This window comes from Myotis myotis, unplaced genomic scaffold, assembly GCF_014108235.1.
Source record: "Myotis myotis isolate mMyoMyo1 unplaced genomic scaffold, mMyoMyo1.p scaffold_m19_p_12, whole genome shotgun sequence".
NCBI classification, from domain to species: Eukaryota; Metazoa; Chordata; class Mammalia; order Chiroptera; family Vespertilionidae; genus Myotis; species Myotis myotis.
In genome coordinates, this window is record NW_023416316.1 from 70,951,018 (window position 1) to 70,966,073 (window position 15,056).

Genomic DNA, 15,056 nt, shown 5'->3' on the forward strand with positions numbered 1-15,056 from the left:
ACAGGCTAGAGCAACACCACTCTTTTTTTAAGTTGTGTTAGTACCATACAATTTATCAATGCTTTAAAAAGAAAAAATCCTATGTAGGCATTTGGCTGTGATACCCCATCTTACTCTCAAGCCTGACTTATTTCTCCTATCATCTTGAATTTCTTAGTTATCATGGATTGTCATTCTTTGTATCTACTGTTATTATCTGGGTTAATATAATAACCTCTGGGTTGATTGGCTCAGAAAATGCAAACTTTCTTTCAGTCCTTTCATTATTCAAAGTCCAAACTCCAAAGATAAAGATGATGTATAGAAGAGCTCAGCCGATATGGTTTAGTGGTTGAGCCAGGAGGTTGCGATTTTGATTTCTGGTCAGGGCACATGCCCAGGTGTGGGCTCAATCCCCAGTGTTGTGTGTACAGGAGGCAGCTGATCAATGGTTCTCTCTCTTCATTGATGTTTTTATCTCTCCCTCTCCATTCCTCTCTGAAATCAATAAAGATATATCTATATCTATATCTAATCTATATCTATCTATCTATCTATCTATCTCTATATATATATTATTTTAAAAGATGTATAGAAGAGCTGAGCACCACTTCCATCATGAGATGTGAAGATAAATAAAATCCTGAAGTTAAATCCTGAGGAACAAAGAAAAGGGCAATGATTCATTCATGTTCCAATAAACACTAAAACCAAAAAGTTGGATTGTGAACTAGATCAGCTTAAGACTATTTTTAAACTCCGGGTGTTCTAGTTTTTAACTTATATATATTGTTTCCAACATTAAAATAAATATATAAAAAGGATTTTGATCTTTTATGTACAACTTGATAAACTATTAGTTTATTAAAGAAATTTTTATCAAGTAGCAAGCATGGTGCTATACTTTTAAGTTGAGGGATACTACCTCAACCAGGTGATCAAGGTTAGCATTGTTAATGATCATTCACGTTGACAGCATATGCTATTAATGAGAATGGCTTTCTTTTTTTAAACTCTGTGATCTTCCTTCAAAAGTATAAAATGGTAACACCAGTGCAAACATAAAAATATACCAGAAGCCCAAATTGAGAGTCTACAAAATACTTAAGTACTCCTCAAAACTGTCAAGTTAATAAAAAACATGGAAGGTATGAGAAATGGTCACAGACCAGTGGAAGCTAAGGAGACATGAAAATTAAGTGTAATGTGGTATCCTGAATGAAATTTCAGAATACAGCACTAGAGAAAAAAACTAGTGAAATCTGAAAAATAATGTGTTTAGTTAATAATGTATCAATATTTCTTAGCTATGACAAATGTACTACAGCAGGAGTGGGCAACCTTTTTGTGAGTGCGTGCCAAAGCCAGCAAAATCTCTGACTCAAAATTCTTCTGCGTGCCAACACTAATTTTTTGAGAACATGTTACGCCAGGTTGATATCTCTTAAGGTATACGTATGTGAAGAACCTTGAAGAAATAAAAAAATTCATTCGAGCGACAAAAACACAGTATATGATGATGAAAAATACATTTATTTTTTAATGTATACATGTACACTGATAGTCCGACAGAAAACTTTATGACTCCTTTTGATATTATCAGTGGGACTTTTGCTGCTGCATCACTGATGACAGAGATTTTACATCAGGTTTATATTTCGTGACCTTCAGATATAGGCACGAGCTACTAATTTCATCCGTCAGGCTACTCCTATTATGAGACTTAACCAAATTCATCACTGAGAACAAAGATTCACAAGCGTATGTGAATGAAAACATGGAGAGTAACGCTGTTGCGAAGTTTTTTAAACAGAAAAAATTTTCTGAAATGGCATTCCAAGTCCTCAATAGTTGTTTTCGACACTAATAAAATTGCTCTTCCCCTCTCTCGTCAATCCATGTCTATGGTCTTTAAGATAACTTGTTATGTAAAATTATTTATCTAAGATGCACCTCCACTGAATTTATCTGAAAAATAAAAAAGTCGATATTAAGAAAAAAATTGTAAAGGGAAGATTATAAGAGAGGGTTTCGCGTGCCAGCAAAAGTTACTGGCATGCCATGTTTGGCACGCGTGCCAGGGGTTGCGCAACCCCTGTACTAAAGTAATAAAAGATGTTAATAAAGAGACTGTGTGAGGAATATATAGGAATTATTTTAACTTTTTTTAAATTTACAACTATTGCAGAATGAAGTTAATTTTCTAAAAATTTAAAGTACTTTAGTTTTCTAGAAATCAATAGTTTTCTGAAAAATCAAGCATGTAGAGATACCTTTGATTCATTTCCCTTTTGGACCGTGCAACAAACTCACATTGTATTGAAGTGGCAGAGACTGTGGAAGGCCAAACATATTCTCTTAGTTGCTGGAACTCTGCTGCCACCAGGAGTGCTAACCCAATCTCTGGTGTGCTAGCTCGGGTGGTACTATCAGCTTCATCTCCTGGCCTTTTTCTATGGCAGTGATGCCAACAAGTAAAGCGATGATAAGCCAGTCAAAGAAATACCTGTTTTCCAATTAATGGTAAAGAACAAACAAACAAAAACACATAGTGTTCCCTCACGTAATATTAATAGAAGATAGGGAATAGAAAATTTACTCAGGGAATCAACTGACTTTGTCCACAAAATCTACCAGATCATACTTGCAGAAAGCAACATGCCCAGTGTTGAGAGAAATTCTTAGTGGTTCAAAACTGAGAAATTCATTTACTTTCTTCTCTGTGCTGACCAAACCATGTAGCCTGAAATTAGGACAGATTGAACAAATATTTTCTTAGCTAAGACTATACTATATTGTCCCCCCCGCCCCCCCCAAAAAAAGCGAGTTCTTTTCAGTACTAATGCAGTGCTTCTGACGTGAAAGTAGCCCTGATTTCATTCTAATTCTACAACCTCCTATCCAAGCAGGGCAGAAATCAACTAGTTTGCAATGCTGCAGTATAAGCAAGCATCATGGGACTGGGAAAAGATCCTATACCAGATACTCAGGCTACATGCATACAAGAGAGCTAAGACTTGCTTAATAATTACTCAGGGCAAAATGAACCACTAAAATGGCATAAAATGAAGGCCAAAAGTCTATGTAAGAATCAACATCCACCACACACGCAAAGAATCCTTGAGAAATCTTATGGTCCTAAAAAACAGGGCCAGACCAATGGTCAGATGTCCCAGGCAGGCCATCATCGAACAGCATCAAGCTGAGGGGAGCCAAAGAAGAAGCACATAGTTTGTCACTCAGGAAAGTTAACCAGTCCAGACCAGGTTTGGCTACTGCCTTCTATTGTTACACAGACTAACAGATGTACACATAACTCAGAGACCAGTCACAAACATTTATTACTGTTGTCCACAGAATTCAAGCTATTCTTCCATCTTTAAAATGTCCACAGTGAGTTTGTGCACAAATATTTTCTATAAAACTTAATATAATAAAGCAAGTTTTAGTACATCAGTTCTAGGTGATGATTTTACTCATTTCTGAAACTGACACATTTTCTTAGAAAAAAATTATCTGTTGAAAACTCAATGTGTTAGAAATGTCACAACAAAATACAAGGTTTTAGTCTAATCTTAATTGTTTGATGTTTAATAAAGTTCACCTGGAAGTAAAGGCCTTTTCCCTGAGATTTCTCTCATTTTTAATGAGGTTGTCTGATCATTCAGGATCACTGACAGAAGTTGCCTTCCTCATGTGAGTTCTATAATATACAATGACAGGTTGAATTATGCTAGATCTTCTGACATTTATTTTATTTACAGAGTTTGTGAACCCTCAAAGGAAAAAAAGACACATATTAAGAAGGGCTTCTGGTGACTACCTTGGCTCAAACAAACAAACAAAAAAAGCAGAGCCAGCAGCCATTTCTGCACAGGGGACTTTCATGCAAACTGCTCAGCACTAAACTGCCATGGCTGAGCCAGCCCTTCTAAGGGTTTCCTGGAATCCTATTTCTACCAATTGGATTGAGGCTTTCTCCATTCAATCAGAGCAGCTCTATTCTGACCAATCAGGACCAGTGCCTTTGGACCAAACTGTGAGGATTTGGATGCCTCATGTGCATGAGGACAGACCAATCAGGGACCAGGGCAGGGACTTCTGTCCATTGAAGCCAGCTTCCCTCTGGATTGAGGAGCGAACTTTCCACTGGAGACCATTTTTCCCCAGCTACAGTTGAAACATGGGAGATGCCTCGCTGGAGCAGACCAGAGCTGCCTGGCCAAAGAGAGTCCTGGCCCAAGGGTGACCTAGCCCCTGCTGTTTTCACAGCTGCACTGCATCACAACTGAGCTATTCCTCAGCTGTGCTATTTTCACAGCCATGCTATAGCACTGAGTCAAGTTTCCTTCACTGCACCCCAAATCAGGGATTCCTGTTGGTTCGGAATTGGCACCAACGACCGAGGGTTAACAGGTTTAACTTCATTCTAACAGAGTTGGCTAAATTATATGCATTTAACGAATACACCAAATCTTTAAGAGCTCAACACAGTACAAAAGTAATTCCTGTTTTTTTAAAAAAACTAACAGGGGAAGATTTGTTAGTGGAAAATTGTTTCATCACTACCTTGTACTCTATACTCAATATACACCACACAAGTCTGCCTTGCAAATTTCTCCATTCCAGTATGAATAACATAGAACAGGAAGAATGCCATTTTTTAAAGGCTAAACTTAGCTGATATGTAATAGCATAATAATCCATAACCAGCCCCACCTAGATGAAAGGCAGATTGGGAAATTTAGACATGCTTGTGCCTATTAGAAGAGGAAATAGTTAAAGGAAACAATTTGCAGTCTGTGTGGCATGACCTTCTCCACTGTGTGTTTTAATAGCCATTTTCTTCAGAACTGCCCAAATTTATTACATGGAAGGTTTTTCTCTGTGGTGTGCCTTCTGTTATAATGTGCTCGAAGACCTGCCTTATGAGCGAAAGTTTTCCCACATTCATTACATTCATGTGGTTTCTCCCCTGTGTGAATTCTCTGGTGCTCACTGAGAGTTGAACTGTGGGCAAAAGCTGTCCCACATTCATTACACTCATAGGGTTTCTCCCCTGTGTGAATTCTCTGATGTGCCCTCAGACCAGAACTACGGGCAAAAAACTTCCCACATTCATTACATTCATATGGTTTCTCACCTGTGTGAATTCTCCGATGGGTCCTGAGGTTTGTCTTACGGGAAAAAGTTTTCCCACATGCATTACATTCATAGGGTTTCTCCCCTGTGTGAATTCTCTGATGTGCACTGAGGTGTATCTTCCTGGAAAAAGTTTTCCCACATGCATTACATTCATAGGGTTTCTCCCCTGTGTGAATTCTCTGATGTGCACTGAGGTGTATCTTCCTGGAAAAAGTTTTCCCACATGCATTGCATTCATAGGGTTTCTCCCCTGTGTGAATTCTCTGATGTGCACTGAGGTGTGATGTCTTGGAGAAAGTTTTCCCACATGCATTACATTCATATGGCTTCTCCCCAGTGTGAATTCTTTGATGTACTTGGAGGGCTGAATTATGAGTGAAACTTTTCCCACATGCATTGCATTCATAGGGTTTCTCCCCTGTGTGAATTCTCTGATGTGCACTGAGATGTGATGTCTTGAAGAAAGTTTTCCCACATGCATTACATTCATATGGCTTCTCCCCAGTGTGCATTCTTTGATGTACTCGGAGGGCTGAATTATAAGTGAAAGTTTTTCCACATTCACTACATTCATACAGTTTCTCACCTGTGTGAATTCTCTGATGAGTACCGAGGTATGTCCTCTGGGGAAAAGTTTTCCCACATGCATTACATTCATAGGGTTTCTCCCCTGTATGAATTCTCTGATGTGCACTGAGGTGTGTCTTGTTAGAGAAAGTTTTCCCACATGCAATACATTCATGGGGCTTTTTGCCTGTGTGGATTCTCTTATGTGCTCTGAGATGTGATGTCATAGAGAAAGTTTTCCCACATTCAATACATCCATTTGGTTTCTCCTCTGTGTGAATTCTCTGATGTTCTTTGAGCTGTGCCATCCTGGAGAATGATTTCCCATATTCATTACTTTGATAGAGTTCAACCTCTGTGTGAGTTCTCTGATGTACTAAGCGGGCACACTTCTTGTAACATTCCCCACATTCATTGTTATAAGGTTTCTCTTTTGTGTGAACTGTCAGATGTTCACTGAGGTTTGACATCTGACAGGAAGTTTTCTCACATTCATTATATTCATAGAGACAGGCCCCCATATGAGTTCCAGGATAATGACTAGTGTGTGAATTTGAACAGAAGAATTTCCCACACTCCTCATATTCACAAGTCTTCTCCTCTGAGTGGGTCCTCTGTTGCTGAATGAGGTGTGCTTTCTGGTAAAAGAACTTCCTGCATTCATTACTTTCAAATGCCTTCTCTCCTATGTCATTTTCCTGATGTACACTGAAAAGTGAGTTTTGATGCAAGGATTCCCCATGTTTACCACATTGGTAGAATTTCTCTTCTGTCTGAGTTCTCTGATGTATTGTAAGGTCTAAGTCCTGGTAGGAGGCACTTGTACATCCATTAAAAACACAGACCTTATCTCCAGTTTGTGTCTTCTGATGTACCAGATGGGCTGAGCTTTGGGTCAAGTTTTCTTCACATTTACTGCTTTCAAAAGCACCATGTCTTGTAACAGTTCTCTGAGGTTGAATGAGGAATAAATTCCTGTTGAAATTATTTCCACTTTCATTACATTCATAGTGTGTCACAGTCATCTGAACTTCATCGTATTCCTCAATAGTGGCTTTGTCACAGGATCTCCCACAATCATTAAGATCAAAGCATTTCTCCCTTGAACCAGTTCGCCTGTGGTTAAACAGAGTTGCGTTATCACAGCTTTTCCAAAATACATCATCCTTACATGATTCCTTTCCTGTTAGGGAACTCTTAACTATAACACAGACAACAGTGTTATCATGTAAAACTTTTCCAAATTCATTACATTCAAAAGGTTGCTCCAGAGTTGGAAATTTCAGATGATCTTTCTTATGGCTGAGAGCGTTCATATTTTTATACTCGTAAGACCTCTCTTCAGGATGAGCTTTCTCATGTTTGATATCAAGCTGCGACTTTTCACATACACTTATGTAATCAACCTGCTTTCTTGAATAGTTCCTATCATTAATAATTAAGTCAGAAACAAGTGGCAACTTCATTCTACGTGAGTCACATTCACAGGACATTTTTCCTGAATAATCTGCAGTTAATCTGGATTAATTGGTTTTCCTAAAACTATCTGCCTTTCTTTACTCCGTGGTTTATTATCAATGAATATTACTTGCCAAAGAGGTTTCTTTTGTTTTTCCTGGTTCTCCTCAATGTGGACATCAACTTTGTAATATCCTAAAATTAGAAACATTGAAAACATCTTATGAATCTTACATTTCTTATTATGAGGACCTTATAATCATGTTTTGTTATGCTTTGTATTGTTTCTAGTCATGTTTTCAAAGATTAATAATTCATACAAACAGACAGAAACACAACACACACTCTTTCTCTCTGCTCATCCAAGTTGTTTAAAAAAACAGAATTACTCCCAGTGCTAGCCAAAAGGGAGCAGCCCCATTCTTCCAGGTCCTCCCTCTTGCAATTCAAAAATCCCTAGGGGAAAAACCTCTCAGCAAAGTGGGAATAGAGGGATCATGCCTCAACATTATAAAAGCCATATGTGACAAAACTACAGCCAACATCATACTCAATGGGCTAAACTAAAACCATTTCCCCTAAGAATAGGAATGAGACAGGGATGTCTGCTTTCACCACTCTTGTTCAACATAGTACTAACAGTCCTAACCATAGCAATCCGACAAGAAGAACAAACAAAAAGCACCCAAGTTGAAAAAGAGAAAGTAAAACTGTTATTATTCGCAGATGATATGATATTGTACATAGAAAACCCGAAAGACTCCATCAAAAAACAATTCTCGGGGGGAGGGAAGAGTGAGGGGTGTAGGAAGAGACTGGACAAAAATCTTACACCTTTGGATGAGGACAGTGGCGGGGGGTAAGGGCATGGGGTGGGGTGGAAACCGGGTGAAGCGGAGCTATGGGGGGGAAAAAGAGGATCATTTGTAATAATCTGAACAATAAAGATTTATTTAAAAAAACTACTAGATTTAATAAACGAATTTGAAAGTGTAGCAGGAAACAAAATTAATACCCAAATATCGATGGCATTTTTATACACCAACAATAAAATCTCAGAAAGAGAAATAAAAAACAATCCCAGCTACCATTGCAACAAAAAAAATTAAGATACTTAGAAATAAACTTAACCAAGGAGGTAAAAGACCTGTACTTGGAAAACTACAGGATGCTGAAAAAGAGTTAGAGGAAGCTATATACACAAGCAGAAGAATATACTGTGTTCATGGATTGGTAGGATCAACATTCTTTAAAATGTCCATACTGCCCAAAGCACTCTATCAATTCAATGCAATCCCTATTAAAATACCAACAGCATAGTTCACAGATCTAGAACAAACACTCCAAAAATTTATAGGGAACCAAAAAAGACCCCAAATAGCCGCAATGAGAAAGAACAAAGTTGAAGGAATCACAATACCAGGTATCAAGTTATACTACAAAGCCACTCTACTCAAAATAGTCTAGGACTGGCACAAGAACAGGCACATAGGTCAATGGGATGGAACAGAGAACCCAGAAATTGACCCAAGCCATTATGCTCAATTACTATTTAACAAAGGAGGCAAGAGCATACAATTGAGTCAAGAGAGTCTCTTCAATAAATGGTGTTGGGAAAATTGGACAGGGACATGCAAAAAAAAAAAATGAAACTAGACCTCAAACTTACACCATACACAAGAAAAAACTCAAAATGAATAAAAGACTTAAGTATAAGACATGAAACCATAAAAATCCTAGAGGAAACCAAAGGCAGCAAAGTCTCAGGCATCTCTCATAGTAATATGTTTACCGATTCATCTCCAAGGGCAAAGGAAACTAAGGAGTAAATAAACAAATGAAACTCTATCAAAATAAAAAGCTTCTGCACATCAAAAGAAAGCATCAACAAAATGACGAGAGCTCACTACATGGGAGAACATTTTTGCCAATGATACATCCGATAAGGAGTTAATTTCCAAAATATACAGGGAACTCATACAACTTAACAAAAGAAAGACAATCCAATTAAAAAATGGGCAGAGAACCTAAATAGACACTTCTCCAAAGTGGACACATAGAAGGCCAGGAGACATATGAAAAACTGCTCTAAGTCACTAATCATCTGAGAGATGCAAATCAAAACAACAATGAGATATCACCTCAAACCTGTCAGAATGGCTATCATCAACAAATCAACAAAGGACATGTGTTGGTGAGGATGTGGAGAAAAGGGAACCCTAGTACACTGCTGGTGGGAATGCAGACTGGTGCAGCCACTGTGAAAAACAGTATGGAGTTTCCTCAAAACATTAAAAATGGAACTCCCATTTGACCCAGAGATTTGACCCACTTCCAGGAGTATGTCCTAAGAAGCCTGAAACACCAATTTGAAAGAATGTACTAGTATGCACCCCTAGGTACACAGCAATGCAATTTACAATAGCTGAGGTTTAGAAACAGCCCAAGTGCCCATCAGTAGATGAGTGGATAAAAAAGCTGTGGTACATCTACACAATGGAATACTACAAAACTGTAAAAAAGAAAGAACTTTTACCATTTACGACAGCATAGATGGATCTGGATAGTATTATGAAAAGTGAAATAAGCCAGTCAGAGAAAGATATGTATCACATGATTTCACTCATATGTGGAATCTAATGGACAAAATGATAAATTCAGAGACATAGAAGCATGAAACAGACTGATGAATTTCAGAAGGAAGGCGGGGAAGGGGCAGATGGGAGGGGAATGATTAACCGGGTACTTATATGCATATATGCATAGCCCATGGACAGACAATAGAGTAGTGAAGGCCTGGGAGGGGTAGGCAATAGGAACAAAGCTGTTGGTTCAGGGCACTGGTGGCCAACTCATAACAGGCAGGAGAAAACAAAACAGAAGTACAGAAAATAGGGGGAGCAGGAGTACATGGCAGGCCCAATATTACAGGCAGGAGAAATGAGAAGCAACACCTGTACAAAGTACACCCTCCAAACCCAAAGACTGAAATGCAGCAGAAGTTCACATTATCATCAAATGTACACATGCCTGTTCATCAAGACAGACCACATTATGGGCTGTAAGACAAATCTTTACAGATATTTAAAAATTATATAAAATATTATCTCAATCCACTGAAAAATTATACTAGAAATTAGTAACATAAGGTTATCTTGAAAAATAAAAAATGTTTTTGTACATTAATATGCTTCTAATTAAATCATGGGTCACAAAGCACATCTCACAGAAAATTAAGGTATTTTAAAGTGAATGAAAATAAAAACGGCTCAAAACATAGAAATTTGTGGGATGCAGTTCAAGTAGCACTGCGATAAATTCACAGTTTGAAATGTCTTATATTAGCAAAAAAAATCTCCAACCAGTTACCTAAGCTTCCACTTTAAGAAACTACACAAAGAGCTCCGGATGGATAGCTCAGTGGGTTGGAGTGCCATTCCCTATGCCAAAAGGTTGCAGTTTCAATTCCCATTCAGGACACATATCTAGATTGCAGGTTTAGTCCCTCATCGAAGCATGTAAGGGAGGCAAACAATAAATGTCTGTCTCTCTCATATCACTCTCTCTCTAAAATCAATGAACATATCTTTGGATAAGGATTAAAAAAACTACACAATGAAAAGTTAAATCTAAAGAAAGAAGAAGGAAATAATAAAGGTTAGCAAATACAATGAAACTGAAAACAACAGAGAAAAATCAAACCAAAGCTTATTTCTTTGAAAAGAAATTTTTCACATGATTAAACAAACCAAGAAAAAACAAGGAGACACATCATCAATATCAGCAATAAATACAAGGGGAATGTAACTACAGATACAACAAACATTAAAGATAATAAAAGAATATTGAGAGAAACTCAATGCCCATAAATTTAACAATTTATATGAAAGAACAAATTTCGTAAAAACAAAAAACTTCCAAACTCACTCATGAAGAAAGAAAAGTCCCAAATAGATCTAGTTAAGAAATTGAATATGGGGTAAAAAATAATAATAAAATAAATAAAAATACATAGTTAAAAAAAAAAAAAAAAAACAGTTATAGGACCAGATGGTGTTAACTACTGAATTTTATCAAACATTTAAAGAAGAAATGTCTTCTACATAATCTCTTCATGAAATTACAATATGTGGATTCCCTGAATCATTTTGAGGCCTGTGTAGTCCTGGCTCGGTTGGCTTGTGGTTAGAGTATAGGCCTGCAGACTGAAGGTTCACAGGTTCGATTCCAGTCAAGGGCAAGTATCTCCATTGTAGTTTGGTTCCTGGCCCCAGTCGGGGAATGTGCAAGAGACAACCAATCGATGTCTCTCTCTCTCTCACAAAGGTGTTTCTCTATCTCCATCTTGGGTGAGGATTAGCAAAAAAATAAAGTAGCTACAGGAACCCAACTATATATAAAAATAATTAATCAGGATCAAGTGGGATTCATCTCAAGAATGCAAAGTTGCCAATAGTAAAAAATCAGTCAATGTAATTCATCATATTAACTGGCTAAAATATTAATATTAATATCACACAACCACATAAATTAAGATAAAATATTTCATTAAATTAAAAATTCAACCATTAACCTAATAAAAGGAATCTACAAAAAGCCTATAGCTAACATCATACTTAATAGAGCCTGAATGCTTTAACACTAAGATTGGAAAAAATAAAAAGGTGTTTACTCTCAAAAGCAGAGAAAGGTGTTGAGTAGAAAGTGTTCACTTCTACTATTGTAATGGAAGTTCCATTACCATGCAATACAGCAAGAATAAAAATGAAAGATACAAAGTCTACAAAGAAAAATCACAAATAAATTCTTTTAGAAAACTCCATAAACTTAAGTGTTTTAAGCAAAGTCAAAATACAGAGCTAAGATGCAAAAGCCAATAATATACAAATAATGATCAACTGGAATCTGAACTTAGATATACAAGATAATTTACCATAGTACACACATACACACACACACCCCAAAAAAACAAAAACCAACCCCCAAAACTGGCATCTGTATGCTGAAAACTACTGATGAAAGAAATCCTAAATAAACGGAGAAGTAAATGTTATTTATAGATTAGAATACAATATATTATTAGCATGTTGATTGTCTTTAATTTGATCTATAGATTTAATGCAATCCAAGCTGAAAAAAGCCAGCATGCTTTTTTATAAATATCAAAAAACTCATTTTAAAATTCATATAGAAAGTTGATGAACTCACACTACTCGATTTCAAAAATAAGCTACTGCAGTAACATTAGTAGATGAATAAAAAATAATCAAGACACCACAGAAATATACAATCTTATACAAACCATGTATACAAATATATATGCAAATATGCACTCATCTGTTTTTCTAATTTCATGCAAGTACTATTCAATGACAATTTTTTCAACATACGGTGCTAAAATAACTGAACACCTTTTTCAAAAATTATACCTCATACTTTTTATAAAAATGAACACTAAATGGATCACAAAATGCAAAATGCTGAATTAAAATTTTCTAGAAAAAAAAATCACAGGAATAAATCTGAGTTCCAATGTTTCTAGACAGGACAACACAAGCATGATCCTTACAAAAAATTAAAGAATAGACTTTATCAAAGTCATTGTTTAGTTTTAGCCAGGCTCCTTGGAAATCATGCCAACAGAAGAACGGGGTGAGCGCCAGTACAGCCAAGTGGGGAAAGGAGTCCAGGTAAGACACTAAACCGTTGTTGATACCCCTGGGAAGTGGAGGACAAAGCGGCCACATTAACACTGAGCAGGGGTGAGAGACCTGGCTCCCACAAGCCTTCTGTAATAGTAACCACCCGGTTATTTTCTCAGGTGCCAGTGGCCCTTATTTAAGGACTAGAGGCCCAATGCAGGACATTTGTGCACTGAGGGCGGGGTGGAAGTCCCTCAGCCCGACGTGCGCCCTCTCGCAGTCCGGGACCCCTTAGGGGCTGTTAGCCTCCCTGGGAGCGAGCCTAAGCCAGCAGTCAGACATCCCCCAAGGGGTCCTTAGCGCTGCTGCCACCACCACTGCGCTCACCAGCTGTGAGCCCAGCTCCTGCACTGAGCATCTGCCCCTGGTGGTCAATGCATGCATAGCAACTGGACATTCCGCCATTTAGTTGATTTGCATACTACCCTTTTATTATATAGGACTAGAGGCCCGGTGCACAAAAATTTGTGCACTCGGGGGGGAGGGGGGTCCCTCAGCCCAGCCTGTGCCCTCTCGCAGTCTGGGACCCCTCGGGAGATAATGACCTGCTGGCTTAGGCCTGCTCCCAGGTGGCAGAGGGCAGGCCCAATCCCTAGGTGCAGCCCCTGGTCGGGCTCAGAGCAGGGCCGATTGGGGAGTTGGGGCGCCGCCCCGTCATGCACAGAGCAGGGCAGATTGGGAGGTTGTGATGCCACCCTCAGTCACGCTCAGGGTAGGGCCAATTGGGGGGTTGGGGCTCCGTACCCTGTCATACTCAAGGCAGGGTCGATGGGGAGGTTGCAGCGCCACCCCCTGTCACGCACAGAGCAGGGCCCATCAGGGGGTTGGGGCACCGCCACTCTCACACTCAGGGCAGGGCCGATGGGGAGGTTATGGCTCTACCCCATCACACACAGAGCAGGGCCCGTGGGGGGGGGGGTTTGAGGAGCTCCCCCCTTTCAGGCACAGAGCAGGGCTGCTCAGGGGGCTGGGGCCCCGCCCCCTGTCACACACAGAGCCAAAGGGCGATCAGGGGGTTTGGGCGCTGCCCCCTGTCACGCTGATCCCGGTGCCGGAAGGCATATTACCCTTTTACTATATAGGGTACAGGCCTGGTGCATGGGTGGGGCCGGCTGGTTTGCCCTGAAGAGTGTCCTGGATCAGGGTGGGGGTCCCCACTGGGGTACCTGGCCAGTCTGGGTGAGGGGCTGAGGGCTGTTTTCAGGCTGGGAGTGACTGAAGTTCCCAACCGCTCCTTTTTTTCTTTTTTTATTCTGGGCCAGCTTTAACTTGAGGCTTGGCTCCAGCTCTTAGGCCTCCGCAACTGAAAGTAGGTTTCTGGCCTTTGCTTACAATGTTGTGAATCTGCTGGCTGAAGTCTGGCGGTATTTGTTACAATGTTTCTTAAACTGCCCGCTCAGAGGCCTGCAGCCACAAGCGGGGAATGTTGGTTTCCTCCAACGATCCTCCGTCACTGAGGCAAGCAAGCCTCATGTTAGTTTCAAGCTGCCTGGCTGCCAGCCGCCATCTTGGCTGACAGTTAATTTGCATATCTCGCTGATTAGCCAGTGAAAAGGGTAGCGGTCGTATGCCAATTACCATGTTTCTCTTTTATTAATGTGGATTGCATCCCCCCTTCCCAATTCACAGTTGGAAGCCTTAACTCCCAATCCTATATAATAAAAGGGCTCCTGGACTGTAAGAGGGCGCAGGCCAGGATGAGGGACTCCCCACCCCACACACCAAGTGCATGAATTTCGTGCACTGGGCCTCCAGTGTAACTATATTTAGAGATAAAACCTTTAGAGAGGTAATTAAGATTAAATGAAGTCATAAAGGTGTGGCCCTAATTCTATAGAACTGGTGTCCTAACAAAAACAAAGAGCCATCAGAGCTCTTTCTCCCCAGGGGTGCAGAGGAAAAGCCATGTGAGGATACATTGAGAAGGTGCTCACCTGCAAGCCAGGAAGAGAGGCCTCACCAGAAATCTACCCTGCTGGCACCATGATGTTAGACTTTCAGCCTCCAGAACTGGGAGAAATATGTTTCTATTATTTAAACCACCCAGGCTATGGTATTTTGTTATGCCAGCCCAGATGACTAATATAAAAATGCAAATCAAAACCTCCGTGAGATAGCATTTCACATTCACTAGGGTTGCTACAATCAAAAGTCAGGTAATAAGGGCTGGTGAAGATATGGGGGACCCAGAACCCTCAGCTGCTG

The 15,056-nt window shown here is 39.5% G+C and overlaps 1 protein-coding gene across 26 annotated transcripts in view; it reads right to left on the reverse strand.

Moving 5' to 3' along the window:
* Window positions 1-15,056, reverse strand: part of LOC118667622 (zinc finger protein 658B-like) — a 33,727-nt gene that overhangs the window by 11,179 nt on the left and 7,492 nt on the right. For 18 of the 26 annotated variants that reach the window (XM_036331340.1, XM_036331354.1, XM_036331351.1 and 15 more), the window contains 2 exons: window positions 7,284-7,344; window positions 1,954-6,807 (listed from right to left, as the gene is read on the reverse strand). The exons of 1 other annotated variant lie outside the window; for it this stretch is intronic. In XM_036331340.1, coding sequence (XP_036187233.1) covers window positions 4,827-6,807; window positions 7,284-7,344 — 2,042 coding nt within the window. In that variant the 3' untranslated portion in view covers window positions 1,954-4,826. 7 more of the 26 variants (XR_004971347.1, XM_036331345.1, XM_036331358.1 and 4 more) reach the window with 7 other exon arrangements.